This window comes from Hevea brasiliensis, chromosome 18 (genome assembly GCF_030052815.1).
Source record: "Hevea brasiliensis isolate MT/VB/25A 57/8 chromosome 18, ASM3005281v1, whole genome shotgun sequence".
Classification (NCBI taxonomy): Eukaryota; Viridiplantae; Streptophyta; class Magnoliopsida; order Malpighiales; family Euphorbiaceae; genus Hevea; species Hevea brasiliensis.
Window position 1 is genome coordinate 20,745,071 of NC_079510.1, and position 24,796 is coordinate 20,769,866.

The window sequence follows — 24,796 nt, forward strand, 5'->3', positions numbered from 1 at the left end:
CATCTATTTCTAGGAGAACTCAAAATCACTATTGGGACAATCTTGTCCTGTCTCAGTGCACAACAAAACGCAACCAGTCCGGTCCAGAGGATTTGTCCTGTCCAGTCCAGTCCTTGCAACCAAATGCAGCCTAGAAGGCTTAATAAATAAACTTACCCCTAAACTAATTAAGAAAGTGTTTCACACCCTCTGACCTATTACACCATCAATTTTTCTTTAACCAATAGACATAATTTTCCCAATTAATTGGTGAATAATGGATTAAATATGATATTGATAATTGTCCAGCCATCATAAACATGAAATTGATGATTTATTCAATTATTCATAAACAAGTAGAGCAACTTGTGCTTATTGATTATAAGAATAAAAATTAATGGTGCAATAGGTAAAAAATAAAAGGTCAAGGAATAATAGATCAAAATAAAACATCAGGGGTGCAATAGACTCTTAAAAACTAATGCAGAAGGCCAAAAACAAATGTACAAATGTCTTTTTTGTGGTTGTGATATGATCATAACATTGGAGCAATGTACTTGCCTTTACTAGGCCGAATAGTATATCAGTCGACAAAGTTCTTTCATGTGCCTCATCCACCATCACGACACTAATAAATTACTAGACAATGTAAGTAAACCAGCAAAACCCAAAGAATGAAACCATTAAGGAGCCAGTGAAGCACAACCACCTGTAGCTTGCCAAATCTGGCTCACCAAGGAATTCACGTAGGAGCATTCCATCTGTCATATATTTCAGAAGGGTCTTCTCAGATGTGCAGTCTTCAAAACGAATGGAGTAGCCAACCTAAAGATAACATGGGAAAGATTACTGTTGCCCATTCATCAGCAAAAAATTAATTTATACAACTACCCAAATGCAATAAACCCCCAGCCATAAACATGTTCTCTCAATTTTTTTCACACCAATGAAACCACCAGGGTATAGAAACATATTATTGGGATAATAACACCAAGCTAAGACAGGTTGACAACCAGCCTACTAATGGTTTATGGTCGGCAAATTCAAGCAATTGAATTATCTTAGGATGGAGAAGGATTTGTGAATTTAGAGTTGTAAGGATGCAGAATCAAATACTGCTTTGGAGTTGAAATTAGGTCTAGGAAAAAAAAATAAGGTGAGTTGAAAGGTAGCTGTGCCCATCATACTGTAGCAGAATAATTAAGAAGAAAAAGGAGATGAGAAAAGAAAGAACAAAGAGAGGGGCAGCAAGACTTTCAAATCAAGCATTATAATTCCAAAAGACCTAAAAAATAACTGGTTACATAGGTTATAGGTATCTATAGACTTGATAACTAATCCTACTAGGAGTAGAAATCCCAAACTTGGAAAACTCATAAAACAATACTACATATAGAGTAACATATACTGAACAGGAATCATATAGTCCCCACCAAATAGGCTTAGTTAAAAGATACTCATTCTAAGACCAAATTATTTTCCTTAGGTTTTTAAAGAGCAAAAAATTTCTAGAGACATGATGGAGCTGCTGCATCGCCATAACTTTGGGGATTACTACAAATTGAATTTCATACATTGAAACATCACAATGTCAATCCCAAACTTTATAAGTCACTGAAATTGAAGACCTCACTAAATTTCTTCTCAAATTTCTTCTAAGAAATTATGAATATGCGGCTTCAAAGACAACCCTTGTCAAGTGAAAAAATTGTGAGCTTAATCTATCAATTATAGTTTAAAAGGCTCGACCTTATATCTAAAACTTCTCCAAGATCTTTTCACACAATATTTTAACAATTTTGAATAAATCATCTCTTAAAGTTTATTCAATGGACAGAAAAAGGGTTACGAGAAATTTCAGAAAAAAACAATAATAACAGGAGAAGATGCGTGTTAAAATCCAAACTAATGGTACAATTGACATTGTAACATTTTAAAGCAAGGAGTTCTAGGTATGGTACTAGAATGAAATTGACAAGTCTAGATCAGATAATGCATATAGCACAATTTGGTGCATGAGATGAAACAGGCATAAACTCATGACCAACAAAAGCACAAGACTTGAAAGCAGGCTGCATACCTCATGACCAAGCTTGACGCCCATTTCTTGAGAAACCCTAGCAGCTACACTCATAGCAGCAACCCGCCTTGGCTGTGTACAACCAACCTGTGAGACACAAACAGATTTATAGGCCCACCATGGTCTTCAAATTTTTTTCAAAATTGCCAAACATGAATCAATGTGAATTATAAAATTACAAAAATGCTCCTAAAATAATTGAAAGCACACATTTATATCAAAATTTTTCTAAATTTACTATCCTTAATAATTTTAATACATCCATTACCTAAATAATGGTTTGTTACAAATGTATTACTATATTAATTTTTATAACTCCCGCACTCAATTTTTCTATTTAAATGTATTGTTAAAATAATGTAATGCTTTATAATATAATTCATAAAAAATAGTTTAAGGATAAACAAATAAATTATAAAAAAATAAATAAAACTGTAGCAGTTGTTCACTTAAAAAGAACAAAAAAAAAATTCTGAAGTTCGAATTTTCAACTAGTTTTCTATAGGATCATACTATTCAGCATGAAACACTTCACATGGAGGGTGCATAAAAAATTCATGCACTCTCTCATGTGGTAGGTTTCATTTAGTTTAGCATTCCCCTTCTTTATATCTGATCTCTAAAATCCACCAATTACTGAAACTGCCCATCATTTAAACACCAGCAGGAAGATACCCAAATCTATCCTGCATCAGTATGCGTGAAAGAATTGTGACCATTAAATGGCTATTGATACGCTTTCAGAAGTGACTGAAAGTTCAACAGAATCATAACAAGAAAGAATTTCCAGTAAAATCTACCATCAAACACACAGTAAAGAACAGACCTTTCCGCGCTTGGTGTATCCAGCTTCATGAAGGTACTGCGGAATTTGAGTGGTCTTTCCAGAACCAGTTTCTCCGACAATAACAAGAACCTGCACCAGAACTTAATCAAAATAACTACAACTTGAATAAAGACATCCACACATGCATGCATAGTACATAATTATTAGGGATAGTGCACCATTTGGTTTTACAATTTATCAATTTAAGGGGCAAAAGTTTGTTTTTCATCAACAGTACCCGATGGTTTCATGACGTTACTTTGTCCTTGCCCCATCTAATAGTGGATGCAAATCAGCACATCATTAACAGGACGAGGGACAAAGTAACAGCGATAAACCAAAGGGTACCTATTTGATGAAAAACAAGCTTTCTCCCTTGAGTGATGAAGTGAGAAACCACATGGTACTCTTTTTTGTGTTAAATAGCATGCTGCATAGACTCCAAAACAAGCGGTTGATGTGTATGCTGTGTGTGAAGACATTGGATTTTGGTGAAAAAAAAGTCAAAATGTAACCAGGAGAGTAGAAAACCTGAAACCTCTCAATAGCCTCAAGAAGTTGTTCTCGATATTCATATATAGGTAAAGTTTTTCTCTCCTCCTGCATTAATAACAGTTAAATCTCAGAAATTCTAATAACATTCTCAATCAGATGATATGATATGGCAACTGGCACACTACAAGACATAGTATTGCACCCATCACTCCCACTGGGCATTCATTGTTACAAATAAGATCTCGAATTACCATACATGTTCTAATAAGAAAATAACAAGCTTCCAATTACCACGTCAAGAACTGATACTTAATACTGTGCAAATGATCGTTGCTACCTAGCCATCAATACTGAAGCTTTCAGTCTCTAGATGATACATAAACATGCTTATCCCCACATTTCGCAAATGTCAATCAGGTATATTTTGCTATATTTACATTTATGACTCAAAAATCAAATGACATCAAATCACAACCTAGGTCCACTAGCAGATGAACCTTAAACAACAGCTAAACTCACAAATCCAAATCAAAACCAGAAACCAGGTTCTAATGCCATGTCAATAACCATTGACCCCAAAAGGCTATAACGTTAAGACAAGTAAATATCAAGCACCAAGACCTTTTAATATAATCTATTGAAAGGGATCACTTAAATACATGACTCTTAAATACCTGACCGTCACTAAGAAAATGCTACATTTCTTTAAGAAAATGCTACATTTCTTACTTTTATTAACGTGATAATTTGAAATGCCTTATAACAAAATTCCTAAATATGTTAAGACAATTTTCTTTCTATATTTTTCAAATTCCATTACAAGAAAATGTAATACTCAACTTCCATATACTCAAATGCTGATAGGGATAATCATCAATTGGGCCAAGTACCAGATAGGCCAAAGCAGTTGAGGCTATATTCAAGGAAGAAATTTAAGGGCACCAAGAGCAAAGGGATTCTAGAAGCTTGAAGGTTGCTGATGGAAGGACATGAGGACGTTACTGCTGTAGGAATTTTGGGGCCAGGCGGCAGGCAGGAATAACAACAATCCAGTACATGAGAGATCTATTTAAAGAAAAAGGAAGAAAGTAATGGGGGCATGCGTAGTTCTGTTATTTTACTTTTCGGCTATTGCTTGGGCTAAGAGAATTCCTGGGGAATTCCTTAGAGTTGTTTTGTTAAGCCATTTCTGGATTGTAAGAGTTTTTGAGTTGTAATACGCCATTTGCTAAGTAATACAAAAGTAGCCCTCTTCTTCTATTTATTTTATTTCTTTTCTGTTCCTAATCTCCATCAAATTGGTCCAACCTGCCGAATGCCAAACACACGAATGGATTCACGAGTTGTAGCAATAGAGAGGAACGTAACAGCATTGGAAGAAAATTTTCGAAGGTTTAGTTTAGAAAGAGAACAACAAGACAAGAAGTTTAATGGAATGAGGGATGAATTATTACAACATAGACAAAAGTTGGACAAGTTGGATGGGATTGAAACAATGTTAGCTAATTTAGCTACCTTAATCAAAGGGAAAGAAACAAATGGGCATAGTCCTAATAACCTAGGATCTCTGGGAGGTCTTACCACTCAAGGGGCGTCATCGTCAAATGTGATTCCAATAGCCCAGATGCCAATAGATGAATCCCAGCTTATAGCTAAGAAGGTAGAACTTCCAAACTTTGATGGAACCGATCCTGTTGGTTGGCTCACAAGGGCTGATCAATATTTTTCTGTTCACAATATTCCTGACGAGGAAAAAAGTCACTCTGGCTCCGGTTTGCATGGATGTTCCAGCACTTCACTGGATGAGATGGGTTAAGCAACGTACTCCAGCCATGTCGTGGGAAAGGTTGTCATTGGAACTTTTACAACGGTATGGAGGTGATGAATATGCTAGCCCATTTGAAAGATTGGCTGCAGTACAACAAGAGGGATCAGTGGAAGCTTATATTGAGGAATTCATTGAGTGTGCTTCTCAAGTTTCAGGTATAATGGACCAGCACTATTTGGTGTATTTCTTGAATGGATTGAAATCGGATATTCGTGTCCAAATTCATTCTTATGAAACCACAGATTTATTTCGCACCATGAAGATAGCCAGGGAGATCGAGAGGGTACTTATTCGTTTTTCTGGAGGAAAGGAGATAAGGGTAATCAGGGAGAATACAAGGGAAGAGGAGGAAGGACTCATGGGTTGGGTCATTCAATTAGATTTACACCATCCAGACCTCCGGAAATCACTTCAACTAAGACCCATCAATCTTGGGATATCAAAAAGACTCTAGATCTCCAGATAAAAACAATACAGGCCCATTAAGATTACCAGCTCCACCAAACCAGGATAAGAGCACAACAGTGGGGGTAATTCGAAACAAGGGAACTAGGCATTATTCCCACCAGCAATTCCTAGACTTAAGAGCTAAAGGGTTGTGCTACCGATGTAAGCAGCCTTACCACACTATGCGCGAGTGTCCAAATAAGACGCTGAGGGCGCTGATTGTTGGAGAAGATGAAGAGAAGCCAAGTGAGGGAGAAAAAGAAAAGAAATCAGAGAAAGCACGGATGAAGGAAAGCCAACTTGCTCAACTCGAGCTTCCATTTTATCCTGTCGAGGGAATTTCCAGTCCTCGCACCATAAAGATCCATGGGAAATTACAAGGACACTCAATTATTATCATGATTACACTAGCCATAATTTTGTGGCCGATCGTGTCGTATCATAGTTGAATCTTCATGTGGTTCCAACTTCTTTCGGAGTCAGATTGGGCGATGGTCACCAAACAGAGTCATCAGGTCTATGTCCTAATTTAATGATTTCTTTGGATGCAATGGTCATTCAAACTAATTGTTATTTTTTCCTTTGGCTGGAATAGATGTGATATTGGGCATTGCTTAGCTAGAGAAACTTGGCGATGTGCAGGTTAATTGGGCTAAAATGATGATGGAATTCCTTCATTGTGGAGCTAAAGTCATGTTGCAAGGAGAGCCATCCTTCACAAGAACAATGGTATCAGTTTCGGCTCTAGAAAAAATGGTGGATGTGGATTATTATGCTGTCCTTTGGGAAACGAATGGGCTTGAACCAATTCATGGCATGGATACTGAGTTAAGTTTAGATCAGAGAGAATAAATGCAGTCTTTGATTGAGCAGTTTGACGGAGTATTCAATGAACCTTCAGGTCTTCCACCAGAAAGACAAACTGATCATGCTATACCGTTGCAGCCAGTTACAGCAACAGTTAGCGTACAACCTTACCATTATAGTCATTGGCAAAAGAATGAAATTGAAAGAATGGTGGCATAAATGTTGGCTGCAGGAATAATTCATCCCAGTTCAAGTCCCTTCTCCAGTCCAGTCCTGTTAGTGAAAAAGAAGAATGGAAGTTGGAGATTTTGTGTGGATTACAGAGCCCTCAATCGGGTGACAGTGCCAGATAAACACCCTATTCCTGTGATTCAGAAGATGTTGGATGAGTTACATGGAGCTAAATTTTTCTCCAAAATTGATTTGCGTTCGAGATATCATCAGATCAGAGTTAAGGAAGCTGATGTGCCTAAAATTGCTTTTCGCACCCATACTGGCCATTACGAATTTTTGGTAATGCCATTTGGGTTGCACCAGCCACCTTTCAATCTACTATGAACGACAACTTTAGACTGTGCCTTCGCCATTTTGTGCCAGTATTTTTTGATGATGTATAGCAGAAGCTAGCCAGAGCATTTACAGCACCTACGGCAAGTGTTGCAAATTCTTGAAAGGATTCAGTTTGTTGCTAACATGAAGTCATTTTTGGGACGGCTCCAGGTAGAATATCTAGGACATATAATATCATCTAAGGGTGTGGCAATGGATCCGGTAAAGAAAGCTAGTGTGTTGCAATGGCCTAATCCAAAATCCATTAAGGGTGTAAGGGGATTCTTGGACCTAATAGACTATTATAGAAGATTTATAAGGGACCATGGGAAAATGGCTCAACCCTTAACTCAGTTACTCAAGAAACAACCTATGACTCAGTTTTCTTGGCCTCCGCAAGCTCAAAAAGCGTTTGAGGAATTGAAAACTGCCATTATCACTTCTCCTGTGTTGCCCCTGCCAAATTTCAAGAAACCCTTTGTAGTGGAGTGTGATGCTTCTAGTAGGGGGCTCGATGCTATGTTAATGCAAGACAAAAGACCAATTGCTTATTGTAGCAAAGCCCTTTCGGAACAATCCTTAACTAAATCTATGTATGAGAAGGAGATGATGGCTCTTGTTTTAGCTATAAGCCACTGGCATCCTTACCTTGTGGGCCGGAAATTCACAACTCATACGGATCCACAGTCTTCGCCATCTATTGGAACAACCAATTACCACTCCAGCGCAGCAAAATTGGTTGGCAAAGCTTTTGGGGCATGAATTTGTAATTGTCTATGAGCCAGGAGTAATTAACAAGGCAATAGATGCCGTATCACGCTGTGCGGAAGACATGCAGTGTCGAGTTATTTCTATGCCGGTGTGGTTGGATTTGGATAAGTTGGATTCTAAAGTCAAACAAGATTCAGATCTACAAAAAATAATTTTTGAACTTATTAAAGAGCCAACTTCTCATCCTTATTACCAGTTGATTCAACAAAGGCTGTTTTATCATGGTAGATTGGTACGACCTGCTAATTCTTTCTTAATTCCTATTCTATTGAAAGAATTTCATTCTACAGTGATGGGAGGACATTCAGGGGCATACAAAACTTATAGAAGGTTGGCAGGGAATGTGTATTGGAAAGGTATGTTGAAGAGGTTCAACAATTTGTTGACGAATGTGATGTGTGTCAAAGGAACAAGTATGAAGCTACTAATCCAGCTAGATAATTGCAGCCCCTTCCCATCCCTTCAACAATATAGGAAGACATATCAATGGATTTTATATCTGGGCTTCCTAAGTCACATGGAATAGATTATATTTTTGTTGTTACTGACAGACTTTCAAAATACTATCACTTTCATTGGATTGAAGCATCCTTTCTCCGCAAAAGGGGTCGCTGAAATATTTAATAAAGAAATTGTGAAACTTAATGGAATTCCCCAATCCATTGTTAGTGACCGTGATCCACTTTTTCTTAGCAATTTTTGGTAAGAACTCTATAGGCTGCAAGGGACTCAATTGAAAATGAGTACTTATCACCTCGAAATTGATGGGCAAACAGAAGTACTAAATCGTTGCTTAGAGACTTATTTAAGATGCTTTTCATCAGAACAGCCACGACATTGGAGTAAGTATTTACATTGGGCAAAATATTGGTTTAATACAAATTTTCATATGGCTACTGGATTGACTCCCTTTGAAGTTGTATATGGTCGTCCACTCCCTTCTCTCGTAAAGTATTTACCGAGTGAGGTTAAGGTGGAAGCAGTAGCGCAGGAGTTAAGTGCTAGGGATGAGCTACTTCAACAGTTGCAATATAATCTTACTAGAGCTCAACAAAGGATGGTTAAAGCTACAAATCTTCATCGTCGGGATGTTCAATTTAATGTTGGGGACTTTGTATTCCTTAAATATCGACCTCATCGCCAAACTTCTGTGCATGCTAGAGTAGTTCCGAAGCTTGTTGCTCATTACTATGGGCCTTTCCAAGTAGTTGCTAACATTGGGCAAGTAGCCTATAAGCTAAAATTACCAATGGAGGCCAGAGTTCATCCTATGTTCTATGTTTCGCAGCTTAAGAAAGTAGTGGGAAACCATTCAATTACAGCTCAACGCCTCAAGATATGATGCATGATGATATCCATTTTGAACCTGTAGAAGTTTTACACTATCGTAATGTGGGAGGAGCCTCTAATCCCCCTCAGCAAGTGTTGATCCGTTGGAAAGGTCTTTCCAATGAAGAAGCTACCTAATTTGCATTGGAAGATTTCAGAAACGAGTTTCCAAATTTCAGCCTTGAGGACAAGGCTGTTGTTAATGAGGGCAGCAATGATAGGGATAATCATCAATTGATGATATGAACCTGTCTAACTCCACCTCAAAAGTTAGCTCACAATAGGAGGTTTGCAAACCCATATATATAACACCCAAGACTTGTATCCAAAACCGATGAGGGACGCATCATTCTCGACCCCTTTAGACTTAACGTCCTCGTGAAACAACCAGAGTCATGACTCATTCACCCCGACCTCTCCCGAAGAACGTCAACCCATACAGAGTAAGGCTCTAATATCAAATGATATGAATCTGCCTAACTCCACCTGCAAAGCTAGCTCACAAAGGAAGGTTTGCAAACCCATATATATAACACCCAAGGCCTCCCTGCAGAACCGATGTGGGACGCATCAATTGGGCCAAGTACTAGATGGGCCAAAGCAATTGAGGGTATATTCAAGGAAGAAATTTAAAGGCACCAACAGCAAAGGGATTCTAGAAGCCTCAAGGTTGCTTATGGAGGGACATGAGGGTTACTGCGGCAAGAATATAGGGGCCAAGTGGCAGGCAGGAATAACAACAATCCAGTACATGAGAGATCTATTTAAAGAAAAAGGAAGAAAGTAATGGGGGCATGCATAATTCTGTTATTTTACTTTTTGGCTATTGCTTGGCTAAGAGAATTCTTAGGGAATTCCTTAGAGTTGCTTTGTTAAGCCATTTCTGGAGTGGATTGTAAGAGTTTTTGAGTTGTAATACGTTATTTTGCTAAGTAATACAAAAGTAGCCCTCTTCCATTTATTTTATTAACTTTCTGTTCCTAATCTCTATCAAATGCAATTTTGTTTTGTCTAATCAATCAACAGAATACCAAGTACTATTATGAGTTTCCTATTTAAAAAATAAATAAAGAGCACCATGGGGGTACAACTCATCAACAAAAGACAATGGTAAGGATAATAGAGGACATCTCTTATGCAATCTATGCTATATATAAATGTAACGATTTATTTGATCTAACACTCTTAATTCTAGGGAGAATCCTTCCAAATCCCGCATTGACCATTTATTGTTAACAGCAGATTAGGAAGAAAAATATCTTTCAAAAGCTCATCCCAAGGCCTGATCATTAATCTATTCTCCTTAAAGTGCAAGCTATATACAAGGGTCCACTAGTTAGAGGGTGGTGGCATGAGCACGTCATTGAAGGTTCTGCCAGTTTTGTTGTTGCTGCAAAACTAAAATTAATTAAAACTAAACAGGGGAAAAAAAGAAGGAATTAAGAGTTTTAGTGATGTGAAAATCAACTGTCTTTATTAAAGGGCATTAGCCATTTAGATAGATAGGAAGTTTAGAAAAAAGGATTGGAGATGCAGAAAGGGAAAGGAGAATGCTGCTTAGGAGAGATGGTTTAAGAGTTAATAAGAAAGAAATCGAGTTCAAACCAAATAGAAGAAAAACAAAAAGGGAAAATTTATCAACCTCAAAATTTGATCTGGTGGGGTTATGGTGTGGGCGATTCCACATGGGAACTGGATTAACTAGCTCTGGAGGATACAACAGTGCAGATTCAGGGTAATTCTGTATCAAGAGTTGATAACTTGGCTAGTTATTAACTTGCCTTTCCACTGATAACTAACATGAACAACTTGCCTCTCTCAGAAAGAAAAAAAAAATTTTTTAAAAAAACACTGCCCTTTCCCAATGGCACAAGGAAAATAAGATTAAATATAAAACTATAAGATTAAATATAAAACTAACACTATGTTTGGATGGGTAGAAAAGGGGGAGGAAGGAAAATAAATAGGGGAAAATTAGGGAGGAGAGGAAAATAAATCTTATTTTCCTCTAGTTATTTTCTCTCCAAATTTGAGAGAAAATAATAAAAGTATGGGAGAAAAGTATACTTATACATTAAAATTACAAAATTACCCTTTTCTAAAGTTTTTTTTTTTTTGAAAAATACATAGGATAAAATTGTAAATTTATCATACTTTTCTTTCCTCTCTTTATTTTCCTCCCTTTCTATCCAAACAAGAGCAAAGAAAATAACAAAAGGAAAATATTCTTTATTTTCCACTCTTTATTTTCCTTTCCCACTAAAAAATTTCCCAAACAGAGTGTAAAGGAAAGCCCTACATAGGCGAGAAAGCAAAAATTGAAGATCAAAATTCAAAATCCTTATTTGAGCAAAAATTGAGGACCAAAATTCAAGTATTCAACATCCTTATTTGGCTAAAACTAATGCATGCCAGATTGTTTCCAGTGGCAGCACTAACTTCCAGTAAGGTACAGGGGAAATTAAAAGAGGTTGAAAATCCCATTAGGAAAAGAAGGCAAAACATATGTAGTAAAAAAAAACACACCTGAAGCTTCTCCAAAGCTGATTTTGCCCTAGAGGAATCCAAGGACTCACCAGGCACTTCATTATCAAACTGCATGCGAGAATTAAGGCAATTATTTGTGAATTTCAAAGGAAAACTTGACAATGACACACATCTCTCTGTAACTTAGAGATTAATGGATCTACCTTGTCACCATCGATCACGGATTCCTTGATAAACTCAATCTGGTCCTCAAAGACAAACCTAAACAAATTCATAGTGCTAATTATGTTATTCACATGAGAGAAAAAGAACATGTAAGACCATTTAAATTCAGAAAGAGAAAAACAAAAATGAAAAATAAGAGAAAAACAAAGATGAAAAATAAGGTATTGAAAAATGAAATAAGAACGTAAAACAACACAAAATAAGAAGAAATGCTAAGTCAAAACTTTCATCAATGATGTGACAGTCGAGGGATATCCAAACTTACTGATAATCATCAGATCTTTGCTTTTTATCCTTTGAACCAAATTTCAATGTTGCTTTCCCTGGAGGATAATGATGAGTTCATAATTAGTCCCAAAACTGTGTAGCAGTAGAAAGAAATGCTAAAAAAAATGATAAAACCGTCACGAGTTTACCAATTTGATAATCTTCCCAAGCATCCTGTTCTGCAAATGGATTCATTTTTTCGCCAGCACTAGGGTCCCTATACAAGATAGCCAAAAAGACAAACCAACCAGTCAAATATTGAAAGTATTGCACTAGCCACTACCACTGAAATTTACTAAAAAATAAAAATAAAATAAAATTTATGTAATGTGTCAAATTATTTCAGTGGTCTCGATCAAGAGCAGTATTTTTTTTAAACTGACCTATAGCGCTGCAAAGCCACAGCAAATCTCTTCTCCTGATTGACATCTCCTTCCTGATCATATGCATCTGGCATTCTGTACTGCCCTTTCAGAAAGAATGTGGAACAGCAGTATGCAATAAGTTAACAACATTGATGTAAAATGACCACACAAAAAATACATGAATGGAAAATAGGTGAATGCATCATATAGAACCATGAAGGTTTTTTTCAACTCCACCAACCATGTAAAAGTTACGAGAAAGGAAGAAAGATTATAACAAAGAAGCAGGAAAAGAATAGGGAGAAGTTACATCTTACTTCCAACACAGTGTATTTGTGGGGAAAAAAACCCTTGTTTTCCAAAAAATTATTCAAAGAGAACTAGAAAATGGTCTATGGAAAACAGGATTTGGTATTTAGCTGTGAAAAAATTTACAAATGAAAATTTATAATACAATTTTTGAAGTTTTACAAATTTAGACTACAAGAAAACTAAGTTAAACTGTTTGTTTTGCTCATTTCCAAAGAGTTGCTTGTCAAAATTGGAAAACAAAGCATTTTCCATTCTTTGGCACCTTTTTGAGTTCAAATCCCAGAAGCAACATTTTTTCCTTTTTTTCTAGTTTCCTTTCATTTATGTGTAATATATAAATAAATGTCAGCTAAATTTAGATTGATGATCAGTTGGCTTAAATTTTTAGCTTTTGTACGTTGCTGCAAGGTTTGAAACCCAGCAGCACCTTTTCTTTTCTTTTTTAAATTAAGAATATATACATATTAACAATTTTTCAAATTAAAATTTTACACTGGGTTTTTTCCATAAAGAAGAGGCAGTATCAAAATTAATTAAAAACTACTCTTCTATAGTGTTTTTTTGTCTTTGCCTTTCAGAGAACTTGCTCATTTATATATATATATATATATATATATATATATATATATATATATATATATATATATATATATATTAATTTTGAATTTTTTAAAATAATTCAATTGTCATGATAATTTTAGGCCCGAATTATATTTTCAAATTAACAAAATTTATAATTGTGATTAAATTACAAAATTATTTATATATTTGCATCTAAATAATCAATATTTATAATGAATTAGTACTTGTTTAACAAAGTCTAAATAAAATCTTATAATGGAAAACAAAAAATGAAGCATAGGAAAAATTAGACGAATAAAAATGTTCTAATTCTTCAATTTTCAGCTTGGAAAATTGGAAAACTGAGAAATGGAAAAAGAAGACTGGAAATGGGAACAGAAAACATTCTCTAAAACTAAAAAAGGCCTAAATAGTTTAAACTCTCCAACTTTTTCAACCACAGCTACATCAATTCACATTTTACTCAACCTCATAGCTTTCCTATGAAAATTTCTTGTTTGTGACTCAGGATGACTTTCCACAACTACATAATGACAAGTATACACAAATTGCAGTGGGTTTATGGGTGATTAGACCTTGTATAAATCTACAATTATACAAAGGTGAGAAAAGAAAATGCTTAGGATCGTACAGATGTGATGATCTACAGAACTAGATAGCAAATTTTGTAAAATGATCATCTCTCAACCTTTTGCAAGAAAAATACTTATTCTAATACCCATTTGACGTGTTTAATGCAAAAAATTATTGCATAGGACTCTGCTAAGAATCGTCATTTAAATCACTAAAAAACATGTATTACTGTGACAAATAAATGAACAATGTAACAAAAATTATACCGAACAACCACCACCGTAAAATTAATAAGCAGTTAATTACGTCATTTATGTCATCAGCCTCTTCAGATCTCTTCTTCACAAGCTCATATATTTCCTTCTTGTATCTGCCAAAAGAAGAAATAGATTATGCTTACTACACTGTATGTTATGGCAACTGAACTCACCAGAATTACAGATGATGACAATGTTTAGGACTATTTACGACATGTGGAAATTAAATCCATGCACTTGCTCAGTAGCTCAGAAATAAAAGTGGTCAATGATCAAAAATTATATGTCATAGAAACTCAAAAACAAGGCATAAATGGTAAAAGATAGTTCATGGTTTCTTATTGAGTCACATACTTGTATCAAAACCAGGAACTTTCTGAAGTTGATGTATGACATCACTGTTGCATTGCATTCACATTACAAATTTACAACCCAATATAGTAAACATAATTAACCAGAAACAGATGTTAGCTCAGGTGATTAATGCTACAATCACATGAAGTCATTGTTTGGGAATGCCTCACAAGCCACAAATATGATATATATGAACATATAAAAAACAAAGAATCTAAACTGGCACTAAGAAGCAACTAATTGAGTCAGATATTGCATAGAGCATACTTACTAAAGGTGCAAGTCACAGTAAAACACAAGTGTCCTTGAGCCTAGGACAAGGTACAAGCATGCACCTTTGACTTCTTAGACTCAAAAAAAAAATAATTGCTAAAATACTTAAGAATAAATAATCATGAAAAAATAAAAATATTAGCATCACAATAACCAATGTCCAAATGATAAAGAGTTCTCTTTCATGAATCAAGTTACAGCTCATAGTTAGTACGCAGCAGGTTGCGGCACGGGGACAGGAACACGATACACTTCTTAGCAATATATTGGGTACTTTGGGGGTAGGTTTAATCGGTTCGCTCTTTGGAGATGCCAAACGTTTAAATAATATCTTGGGTTTGTTGAGTGAAAATTAATAATTTTTTAATTTTCTTTTTAATTCTTATTACTTCTAATATCTTATTTTGTATATTTTTATTTAATTTTAATAATTTTAAAAGCTCAATAGCTAAATAGGTTAGTTTAATAATTAAAATAGACAAAAAAAAATTTAATAATAATTTCATTCTTATAAGAATTAAAATGAAAAAACAGATCAATTTTAAAAAAGGAAAATAAAAATTAAAAAAAAATAGCATTCAACGGTGATAAAAGAATTGGTAGAAGTATATATCCTTATTAATTATAAATATTAAATTGGCATTATAATTAATTATGACTGTAATTATTGTTTTATATGTGCCAGCTATAGTCTTTTTTGATAGAATGTGCCAGGTGTAGTTTAATAATTAAAATAGGCAATTGAAAGGCCAGTTCATTTCTCTCTTTATGCTTCTTCAGCTGCTCTGTTCTTCTTCTGGCTTCTCCTCCTACCTGGATGTTGCCATTTTTAACCGTAAGTTTTTCATGATTTGCTGTTGCTTCATCTTCTTCTCGGCTCCACCTCCTTCTTCTTCTTGTTATTCTCATCCTCCTTAAATCCACGCCATCTTTCCTTGTTAATTTATGTTTCGCTCATTCTTGTTAATTTATGGTTCGCTCATTTTAGCAACTCAGATTGCGTTCCCTAACGAAATTGGAACGCAAACATCCGACAACTTGGGACGCACGAATCAGATCACGAAACTCAACGGGTTGTAGTGATTCTGGTAATTATGTTACAGCTTATGCACAAAAAGATGAAAAAAGAAACAGGTATTAATAGGGGTGAGCATTATGTCGGTTCAATTTAAAACCGAAGTAATCGAATAGACTGAAACGCTTAAAAAATAAAACCAAACCAAAACTGATTTACTAAATATTCGAACCAAATTAATTCAGTTTGGTTCGGTTTAAAACTTCAGTTTTGAGAATAGGAGGGCAGAGAGATCGATTTCAGGTTGCTAAGTTTCTCCCTTTTCTCTCAAATCTCAAGTCACAAATCTTAATCTCTCAGAAATTGAAATCAAATATTAATTGCAAATCAATCAACAAAAATAATACTATATTAAAATTTGACCTTAAAAAAAACTAATACTAAAAAATAAAATGAGATATGAAGAAAAGCCACAAATCCATTATTGGGAATATGCATGTGCGGAATTCCCACATCGAAAAGAGATGGAATAAATAAGAGACATATAAGTGAAAAGAACTCATACACTCATTGTTTTAAGGTTTTGAGCTAAATGTAGTGTCAAGCCAATGAATGTATTCTTTCACAAGGCCCATCAATAAGGATTCTCCTCTAGGCACTTTAGGCTCCCCGAATCTCTAATAAGTGGTATCAGAGCTGATAGTTCGGCAGAAACAAGTATGGAGACGATAGTAAATGATTCCCATAGTACTTTGATACGTGAATGGAAGAGTCAGAGACTCCTAGTAGACCTAATGAAGTAGGAAGACACTCTTTTGGAGAAGAGTAGACCGATGAAGTGGAGACTCTCAGTACACATAATGACTTCAGCATGGCTCTTAAAGGTGCATGCTCGGATGGGTTTGGTGGAGTAATTGGACTCTTGGTGACACCATAATACTCGTGTTAAGAAAGGCTTCTGTTCAATTCTGTTCAAAGAGAAGCAGGCTTAGTAAGCCCAATGTAAAAAAGATACACTTAAGGAGAAGATTGTTAAGAATATGCAAGTGTGGAATTCCCACATCAGAACAAAATGAGAAAGAGATAAATAAGTGAGAAGGACCCATAGACCCATTGCCTTAAAGTTTTAGGTTAGATGTGATGTCAAGTCCATAAGTGTGTTCTTTTACAAGGCCCATCAAGAAAGATTCTCCCCCAAGCGTTTTAGGCTTCTCAGATCTCTAACAAGAATAAATTAGGAATTAACAGAGCATTGATAGAAGAAAAGCCACAAACCCATTGATTACAATAAAACCGAACTAAACTAAATTACATATTAAACCAAACCAAATTTTAATTTCGGTTCAGTTTACTTAGGTCTGTTATTTCGGTTCAAACCGAATTTTGCTCAACTAATGACGACATCATGGTGGACCTTGAAGCACCACAATTCAAAGGAGCCATAACAAGGTCAAGAGCCAAAACTTTGCAAGCACCAATCATGGAGCAAGAACCCTAACACATTCGGCCAACACTAAGGAGAGTCAATTGGAGTGCTTTACAATATTGCAACTACATATTCAAGGTGATCCTAGCTTGTCCGAATTGGGAGGAAGCTATTTGGAGGCTTGCTGACTTGGCATGCCATGTGGATGGTGACATGGCAGCTTGGATTAGGTGGCAGCACATGTGAACGATGTGTTGGCATGCTCACCTACCACTTTGGTTCAATCATTATCCATTGTATAAGTGATGAGTGAGAAATGTCATTATCCAACCTTTTTGCATTTTTAGTAAAAGCTAAAGTTTCAAATCTGGTTACAAGACAATAGCAGACTTTGGGGGAAGAAATCTGACTTTGGAGGCCTTTCTTTTGTAGTTAAGTTATTCAAACATTTAAGGAAAGGTATTGTGTAATAATCAGCCAATCATAGACCATTAGGCATTTGCCATGCTTGGCCAAACAACCATATAAACTCCTTCATCTTCCTTTTGTCAATTTTCAGATAAGGTTTTATGTTTTTAGAACTCCATTAGAGAGAGTTTGCAAGAGCTTAAACTCAAATACTCTTAAGTGAGGTTATGTTCTTTGCTAAGTTCCACCTAGAACTTAGATTCAATACAAGTTTGTCACTTGTATTGTCTTAGGCATATACTTGAAATTACTTGGCACAAGTTGCCATTTTGTTTCAAGTGTTTTGACTCTTTGTAATCTATTTTTGTTAATTAATATATTCATGGCTTCTCTTCTCCAAATTAGTGTTGTGGTTTGTTTGGTAATGTTTAAGTGTGTTTGGTAATGTTTAAGTGTGTTTGAGTTGCTGGAGTTAATCTTGGTTGGTAAAATAGATCCTTCATGCTTAGCTGAACCTAAAATGCCCTTCCTTAGCAATTCGGCTAGGCTTTCATCATTACCCCTACAGGTATATAGAAGATTAAAAGAAGATGGCATGTCAACAAACTTTTGCATCAACTGGAAACTCCCAATATAAAAAGTTCAAGGGCCTAGAGCATTACAATAGCAAAGAAAAGGTTCTTAAGGAATAAAATGTTAATGTGGTCTAACAGAAAACTAACACAGTACGTAATAGTAATGATTAGGAAATTGTTATTCTATTAACCATTCAAAGTATAATGACATAAGAAAGGCAACGGAATTTGATCTCTACCATCCTCTATGTTGATTGTTAATGGTCAAACTTTCATCAAAGGAGGGGAAGAACAGCACTGCAGAGTACATATTTCTCCCCATGGACGTACCCCAAGCTCTAATCGTAATCCAAGCCTGTCTTGAGAGAATAACCTATTCCCAACTATTATTCTTCCTTGGTGATTCTATTAGTAGGAAACTTGATCATAATTTTATGCCTTAGTAGAGTCACTCAACAATTTTTTTTTTTTAAATAAGTTTATAGCCCCTAATATCAAGGCTTGGAATTGCAGACATAATCACAAACACATCGACAATTTCATCATGTCCATTTCCGGATGTCACAATCAAGGTGTAACAGTAACAACTGACAACACTATAGTATTTTTCCTATATAATAGCAAAATGGCTCAAATTTCTGATCAAATATCAAATATACGTATACTCAACATCTAATATCACTTTCCACAAAAAAATCATTTTAGCCATTTACATAATAAATTTTGTTCAAAAATACTTAACAATATATCTTGCAATATTATTTTCTCTTTAATATTAGTTTAATAACAACAAAGATTCAACCTATGTTACATATAAGATGAATGAAAGTAAAAGCACAAGCACTATGCTCTATGAATTTTAAGGCTTTAAAAGAACAATAAGGCAAAGAAAAGAAATTGTGAAACAATACATTTCTCTTTACTTATAGCACAGCCCAGAGTGCACGCCTCCCTCCCTCCTTCATTCCTACTTCCTCTTCTTTTTAAGATTTAAAGTGTGAGTGTGTGTGTGTGTGTGTGTGTGAGAGAGAGAGAGAGAGAGAGAGAGAGAAAGAGAGAAGCAAAAAAAAAAATCTGGAGATCCAAACCACAATATCAAACTGTATTGTCTATATCAAACTGTATTGTCCATATTGGTAGTTACGGCAATTACAGCAGTAATTATAGAATAATAATAACGAATCTGGGAATATCAAATTGGTTCCCTTGTTTTCCATTATGATCTAGACAATATTTAGAAGGCCTCTAAAGGTTATTGAGTTCTAAGTTGAATTATGATATTTAAATTGAGAACCTAGGTTTCGATATCACATGGATTTAAGCGAGGGGAGAAAGGGAGAGTAGGAAAGAGTGAAGCCATTGCCCATTTGCATGCACCAGTTAAAATCACATCACCCAATAAAGTTTCAAGTTTCATCACAAACTCTCTAGGATGATTGTTATCATACACCTATCAACAACTCATAATTTTTTTTTTTTTAATTTTGCAGCCATCTAGTTTCAGTTTGTAAATGAAAAGAAAAAGGGGAGACGGTATACTGTTTACATGTAGAAGGAAGTTCTATTGAAAAAGTAAATATTAACATGGGAAATAAATCAAAAATATTACCTTAGTTCACGATATTCTGCCTCAGTAAGTTGCACGCCATCAAATAGATATTGTTCATCTTCTATGTCATCCCTGAAACACACATGCATAAATGAAAATGATAAGACGTAGAAACAGAGAAATACAAAATCATATGCACCAGTTAACTGAAATTTGCAGCATAGTTGATAAGGCACACTGAGGCACCCAATGCCTAGAGGTGCCAGTAACACTCTGGCACATGTCTAGGTGTCCAGCCGGGTGCCTGAAAGGCTAGAGAAATTTCATTTTATTTTCCAGTCCAAATTTGCAGCATAGTTAACAAACCTAGAAATGCCATGCCTAAGGGGCTTAAGGGATTGTTATTTCTTTATTTTATTTTTTATTTGTTTTAGTAATTTATTAGTTCATGCTTTTGCAATTTGGTTCCACATTCATGGCCTCCTCCCCCACCTGCTGCTCCTGCTTCTACTACTTTATGCCTTTGCTCTGCATGATTGGATGCTACCATCACTTTTTCTAATCCATCCTTCTATCTTCTTCTTCAGTTTTCTTTTTGTTTTTTCTATGTCACTACACGTCCATTTTTTATATCTTATCTGCACCAGAGCTCTAATGTCCCAGTCATCTTTCTTTTTCATCTTTCAGTTCTTTTATTTCTGATGCTCTCTCAGCACAAATGATCTTTATCATTGTATTTCTTTCATGACTGATAATGTGAACACAAAATGTAACTTATTTTTGTCTGCATTGTTCTGTGCACAATACTTAATGCTGACAATCAAGCACAAATGATCTCTATTAGTGCATCTTCTTGTTAATACTGGTGATGCTTTAATATGAATGTCTGGATTTTTTGTATTCAAGTACTACAACTTGCAATTTCAAAACATGGTGCAAGTGTTTTCCACATATTTTAATAAATGAGTACCTCATATCCCTCAAAACATTGTGAAAAGGCCCCCAAGCACCCCTCATGCCCGTTTGATGGCTATGATTTGCAGGTAGAAGTTTAAAATTTTTGCAACTAATCAACCATATGTTCTCTTTTCTTTTCTTTTTTTCACATTTTGGCTAAAGTAGTCTAGTCTATAACCAGAAAGACTAAACCAAGGCAACAGCAACATGCAATATGGTTAACTGCTATATGTATTCTATGATACCTGAGTTCTTCCAATTTCTTTTGCTCCCTTTTCTTTAGGTACTCTTGTCTTGACACTTTTCTGCATCAAAGCCAAGAAAAGAGGATTAGAACAGCTCAATTATATTTTTTATATATATATATATACAACTTCAAAAAAATGCAACAGATACTAAAGCACAAATGACAAACCTCAAAGTGTCAATGCCATCTTCCTCCAAAGCCAGTGATCTTCGAAATGCCTCTTCTGCTGCACCAGAAGAAGGAAAAAAGCTTAAGGAGGGAAGATGAGATAACGCAATTCAAATGAACTATAATGTGTAAAAGGCCTTCTTAATTGTGTGTTTGTTTGCACAAAACTGTTTAAGATATTATACCTGCCTCCTTTTTTGTCAACTTTGGCTCTGTTAGCTGTAAAAAATAAATAAATAAATAAGCAATATCAGTGACATCAAGCTACAACATTAAACATGTTAGCAAGTAATATTTGTTGGCAAGACATGAAAACATTCCACAATCCAGGTTATCCTAGCCAAGTCTTTTCCATGTCAAGTGGGCCAGCTATGAAGCCAGTAATTATAAATGGATTTGCAGATAGATGTGAGATGAGGAAGAATATTCAAAGGTTGCATTTAAGATGCAACGTTTTCAACAAATTCACATAAAAGAGAGAGAGAGAGAGAGAGAGAGAGAGAGAGAGAGAGAATAAACTAGCAAAACATAGAAAGTCCAATCAGATCCCAGTAATAACAGCAAAATTGCAACTAAAATACCAATCTAGATCATTATGCGCAAATATGTACCTTCCTAGTGCCAGCAGCATCACGTTCTCTGATATTTTGTTCTAATTGCTCCCTTTCTCTTTGATCACGCAGTCTTTCCTCCTCAGACTGCAAGCCAGAAGACATAAATGCCATATTTAAATTTTACAGGAAATAATAAATAAAAAATCTAAATATATATCAGTCACAAAAAAAATAAATAAATAAATAAATAAACTTTGTGAACTCATTCAAGTATTTGTGATCAATAACGTCATAACTCATTATGAGAATCTTACTATAAAAAAATTATGCAACAGCTTTCTTTATAAAAAATTTTAATGAATGGAACAAGGAATATGACCATTTAAAAAAGGGCCTGCATCTCAAGAACTGGAGATACCTCAGAACCATCCTCTTCATATTGAGAAGTCCGCTGTCTAACTTGCCTGTCTTCTTCCACTTCTCTGAGCAACTGCAGCATTGCATTGGGCCAAAATGATAAAGAAAGAAAGAAAAAGAGGCATGTTGTTAGAAGTGACATAAGCCAGCTTGTTAATAAAAGCAAATTCTATCAGTAAGAATATAAATAATTTGCCTCATGGTCATCATCCTCCTCACTATCAATCTTCTTCCTAAATCGCTTCTTATGTGTATCAGCTCTTCTGGGCTCAGAGGCAGATGCAATTGAAGACTTGTCATCAAAAACAGTACCACCACCACCACCACCACCATTGTCATCATCGTCATCATCTGCATCTAAAATTGTATATGTCTTCTGCTTTCTTGCTAAAATAGCTGCTTCCCTTTCTTGTTTTTGATAAAGCTGGGAAAACAAGGTAAATATATGTGTAATAAGGGAAAGAGAAATGTTATAGCAACAAAGCCTAAGACGCTAGCCAAATTTGCAACTCCATTTCATCAAATAAGAACTCACACTTAAACCAGATTGTTTGCGGGGTACTCTAGAAAAAAGTTCTTCAGCAAAAGAACGGGTTTCAGTTGATGATGAAAATCCAAATTCTGCCATCTTGGCCAGCACATCAGCTGGGGAATTTGCTTGCTTAGCTGCATAGAAGTGACTTCTAACTCAATACATTATATCTATTACACATGAAAATTATACTTCCACTATTTTCATTATTTTCAGTTCTCAGATAAGTTATGAACCCGAAAAATGTCACATGCACTCTCACACACACTCACGTATATAACAAGCAAAATAAAGAGTGCAGAAGTAACTCACATAGGCCAATTATGTACTGAACAACCGTGGCCTGTGAATACCCTAGCAATGACATTAGCTTATCAGACACCCATGTCCTCAAATCACTATCACCCATTTTATCTGCATAAGATGATGTAACAGACCAATCAAAATCAACAATCAGTTAAAAGCTTCATTAAAATATTAAATGCAGCATCCCAGTAAACAAGGCTTCATCCATTGCAGGCTTTATGCTAGGGCTAATGCAGCCAGATTGTGTCACAAGAATCCACAGTTTGAAGTCACAATTTCCACATCAGAATAAATCAACCTTAGTCTTGCACCACCACCCTTGTTTATCAGAATCAACATATCCAATATCTATAAAGTATAATATTAAAGTGGACCACCCAACTTCATGTTCATTTTGAGCAAGTAAAGCAGAGTGAATCTTCTATGCCTTAAGCTTCAAAAGGTACCGGAAGAAGAAAGAATGTCATTTTAGCTATTACTAAATGCATTAAAGCTACAAACAAAATCATCATAGATTCACCAAAGTTGCTGAAATGGACTGACTGGCACTGCATAGCAAATGAGCCAAACTTGAGCTCAAATCATTCAGAGCACTTTTATATCTGCACCATTCACAGAAAATTTAATTCCACTGATCTTCCATTTGTTCCTTCACTTAAAACAAATAATTAAATTTCAATGACATGCATGGCATTGAGAACTAGCCTACAACCCTAATTTATCATAATATGACACACCTGTTCTCACTCAAACTCAGTATTTTCTCCTCGCTTAAACTAGTTACTAGTTCATTTAACTAAAAAAACACAGAAAAAAAAATGGGAACCCTTTTCTTTTCAATAAAAAAAAGTGCATTTGGCAACTTAACATTCTTGCAATTGCAACAATCTTTATACAGTTCCCAATTCTCATTTCCCTTCCCTAAAATTTTGAACGGTCAAAATGATTTATATAAATTATCTAAATTAGATAGAAGGGGAATATAAGACTAAAAACCATCAAAATATTAATAACGGCAGCACCAAACTCATTGTCCAGCCGATTGGTTACTAAATTCTGAAGCCATTGATACACTAAAAACAGAAGCCAATTCACCTACACTGTACAGCGACCGTGATGTGGACAAGGCAGTCAGGCCTCCTTCACTTCAACTAAACCGCTCCGCGATGGCGTCGAAGTTGTGAAAAACAGCGACGACGAGAGTTACGTAAGAACGGCAATGGTGAACGACAGCGATGTAAGGGAGAACGATAACAGCGCAGAAAGCGACGCAAAAAGTACGGCTGCTGGGAGAATTTTTTAGCTTAACGATGGTTCTAAACATGGGCTAAAACTTTAAACAGCAATGGCAATTGTTCGGAACCCGGCCCACTCCGCACCTGATACCTATTTTTAGCCCATTTTAATTTTCATTTCGTGGACATAGACGGAAAAAGTGTTTTTCAATCCTGAATCTCTCATGCAATTCGCTTCGTAAAAATACTAGTCGATTTTTCATGCTACGCATGAATTTTTATTAAAAATAAATTTATAAATTATTTAATAGAAATTCTCATAATAAAGTTGTTGTATTTTTTTTATTTCATAATAAATTAAATACTTTTATTAAGTAGAAAGGATGTACATTAAAATAATATTGCATTACAATAAAAAAGAAAAAGTAAAGAAGTGAATGTTGACATTAGTGTTTGATATAAATGAATTTCATAAAATTTTGATAAATTAATTTATAAATCTAAAATTTTAGCATTTGATTCAAATGAAAATTGAGAATTCTTAATAATTAATTCCATAAAATTTATTATAACTAAGTCAAATTATATCAAAATTTACAAA

The 24,796-nt window shown here is 35.2% G+C and overlaps 1 protein-coding gene across 5 annotated transcripts in view; it reads right to left on the minus strand.

Moving 5' to 3' along the window:
- Positions 1 to 24,270, minus strand: part of LOC110634683 (pre-mRNA-splicing factor ATP-dependent RNA helicase DEAH1) — a 39,929-nt gene extending 15,659 nt beyond the window's left edge. The window contains exons 1-21 of one of the 5 annotated variants that reach the window (XM_058140983.1): positions 24,060 to 24,269; positions 22,967 to 23,068; positions 22,658 to 22,788; positions 22,319 to 22,546; positions 22,124 to 22,195; positions 21,763 to 21,849; positions 21,337 to 21,370; positions 21,152 to 21,206; positions 20,982 to 21,041; positions 19,840 to 19,911; positions 14,229 to 14,292; positions 12,474 to 12,553; positions 12,240 to 12,307; positions 12,089 to 12,146; positions 11,802 to 11,859; positions 11,638 to 11,706; positions 3,417 to 3,485; positions 2,886 to 2,975; positions 2,060 to 2,146; positions 689 to 804; positions 541 to 607 (exon numbers count right to left, since the gene is read on the minus strand). In XM_058140983.1, the coding sequence (XP_057996966.1) occupies positions 541 to 607; positions 689 to 804; positions 2,060 to 2,146; positions 2,886 to 2,975; positions 3,417 to 3,485; positions 11,638 to 11,706; positions 11,802 to 11,859; positions 12,089 to 12,146; positions 12,240 to 12,307; positions 12,474 to 12,553; positions 14,229 to 14,292; positions 19,840 to 19,911; positions 20,982 to 21,041; positions 21,152 to 21,206; positions 21,337 to 21,370; positions 21,763 to 21,849; positions 22,124 to 22,195; positions 22,319 to 22,546; positions 22,658 to 22,788; positions 22,967 to 23,063 (1,662 nt within the window). In that variant the 5' untranslated portion in view covers positions 23,064 to 23,068; positions 24,060 to 24,269. Of the gene's footprint in view, positions 1 to 540; positions 608 to 688; positions 805 to 2,059; positions 2,147 to 2,885; positions 2,976 to 3,416; positions 3,486 to 11,637; positions 11,707 to 11,801; positions 11,860 to 12,088; positions 12,147 to 12,239; positions 12,308 to 12,473; positions 12,554 to 14,228; positions 14,293 to 19,839; positions 19,912 to 20,981; positions 21,042 to 21,151; positions 21,210 to 21,336; positions 21,371 to 21,762; positions 21,850 to 22,123; positions 22,196 to 22,318; positions 22,547 to 22,657; positions 22,789 to 22,966; positions 23,069 to 23,956 lie in introns of all 5 variants that reach the window. The other 4 variants (XM_058140980.1, XM_058140981.1, XM_058140982.1 and 1 more) reach the window with 4 other exon arrangements.
- Positions 24,271 to 24,796: the final 526 nt, after the last annotated feature.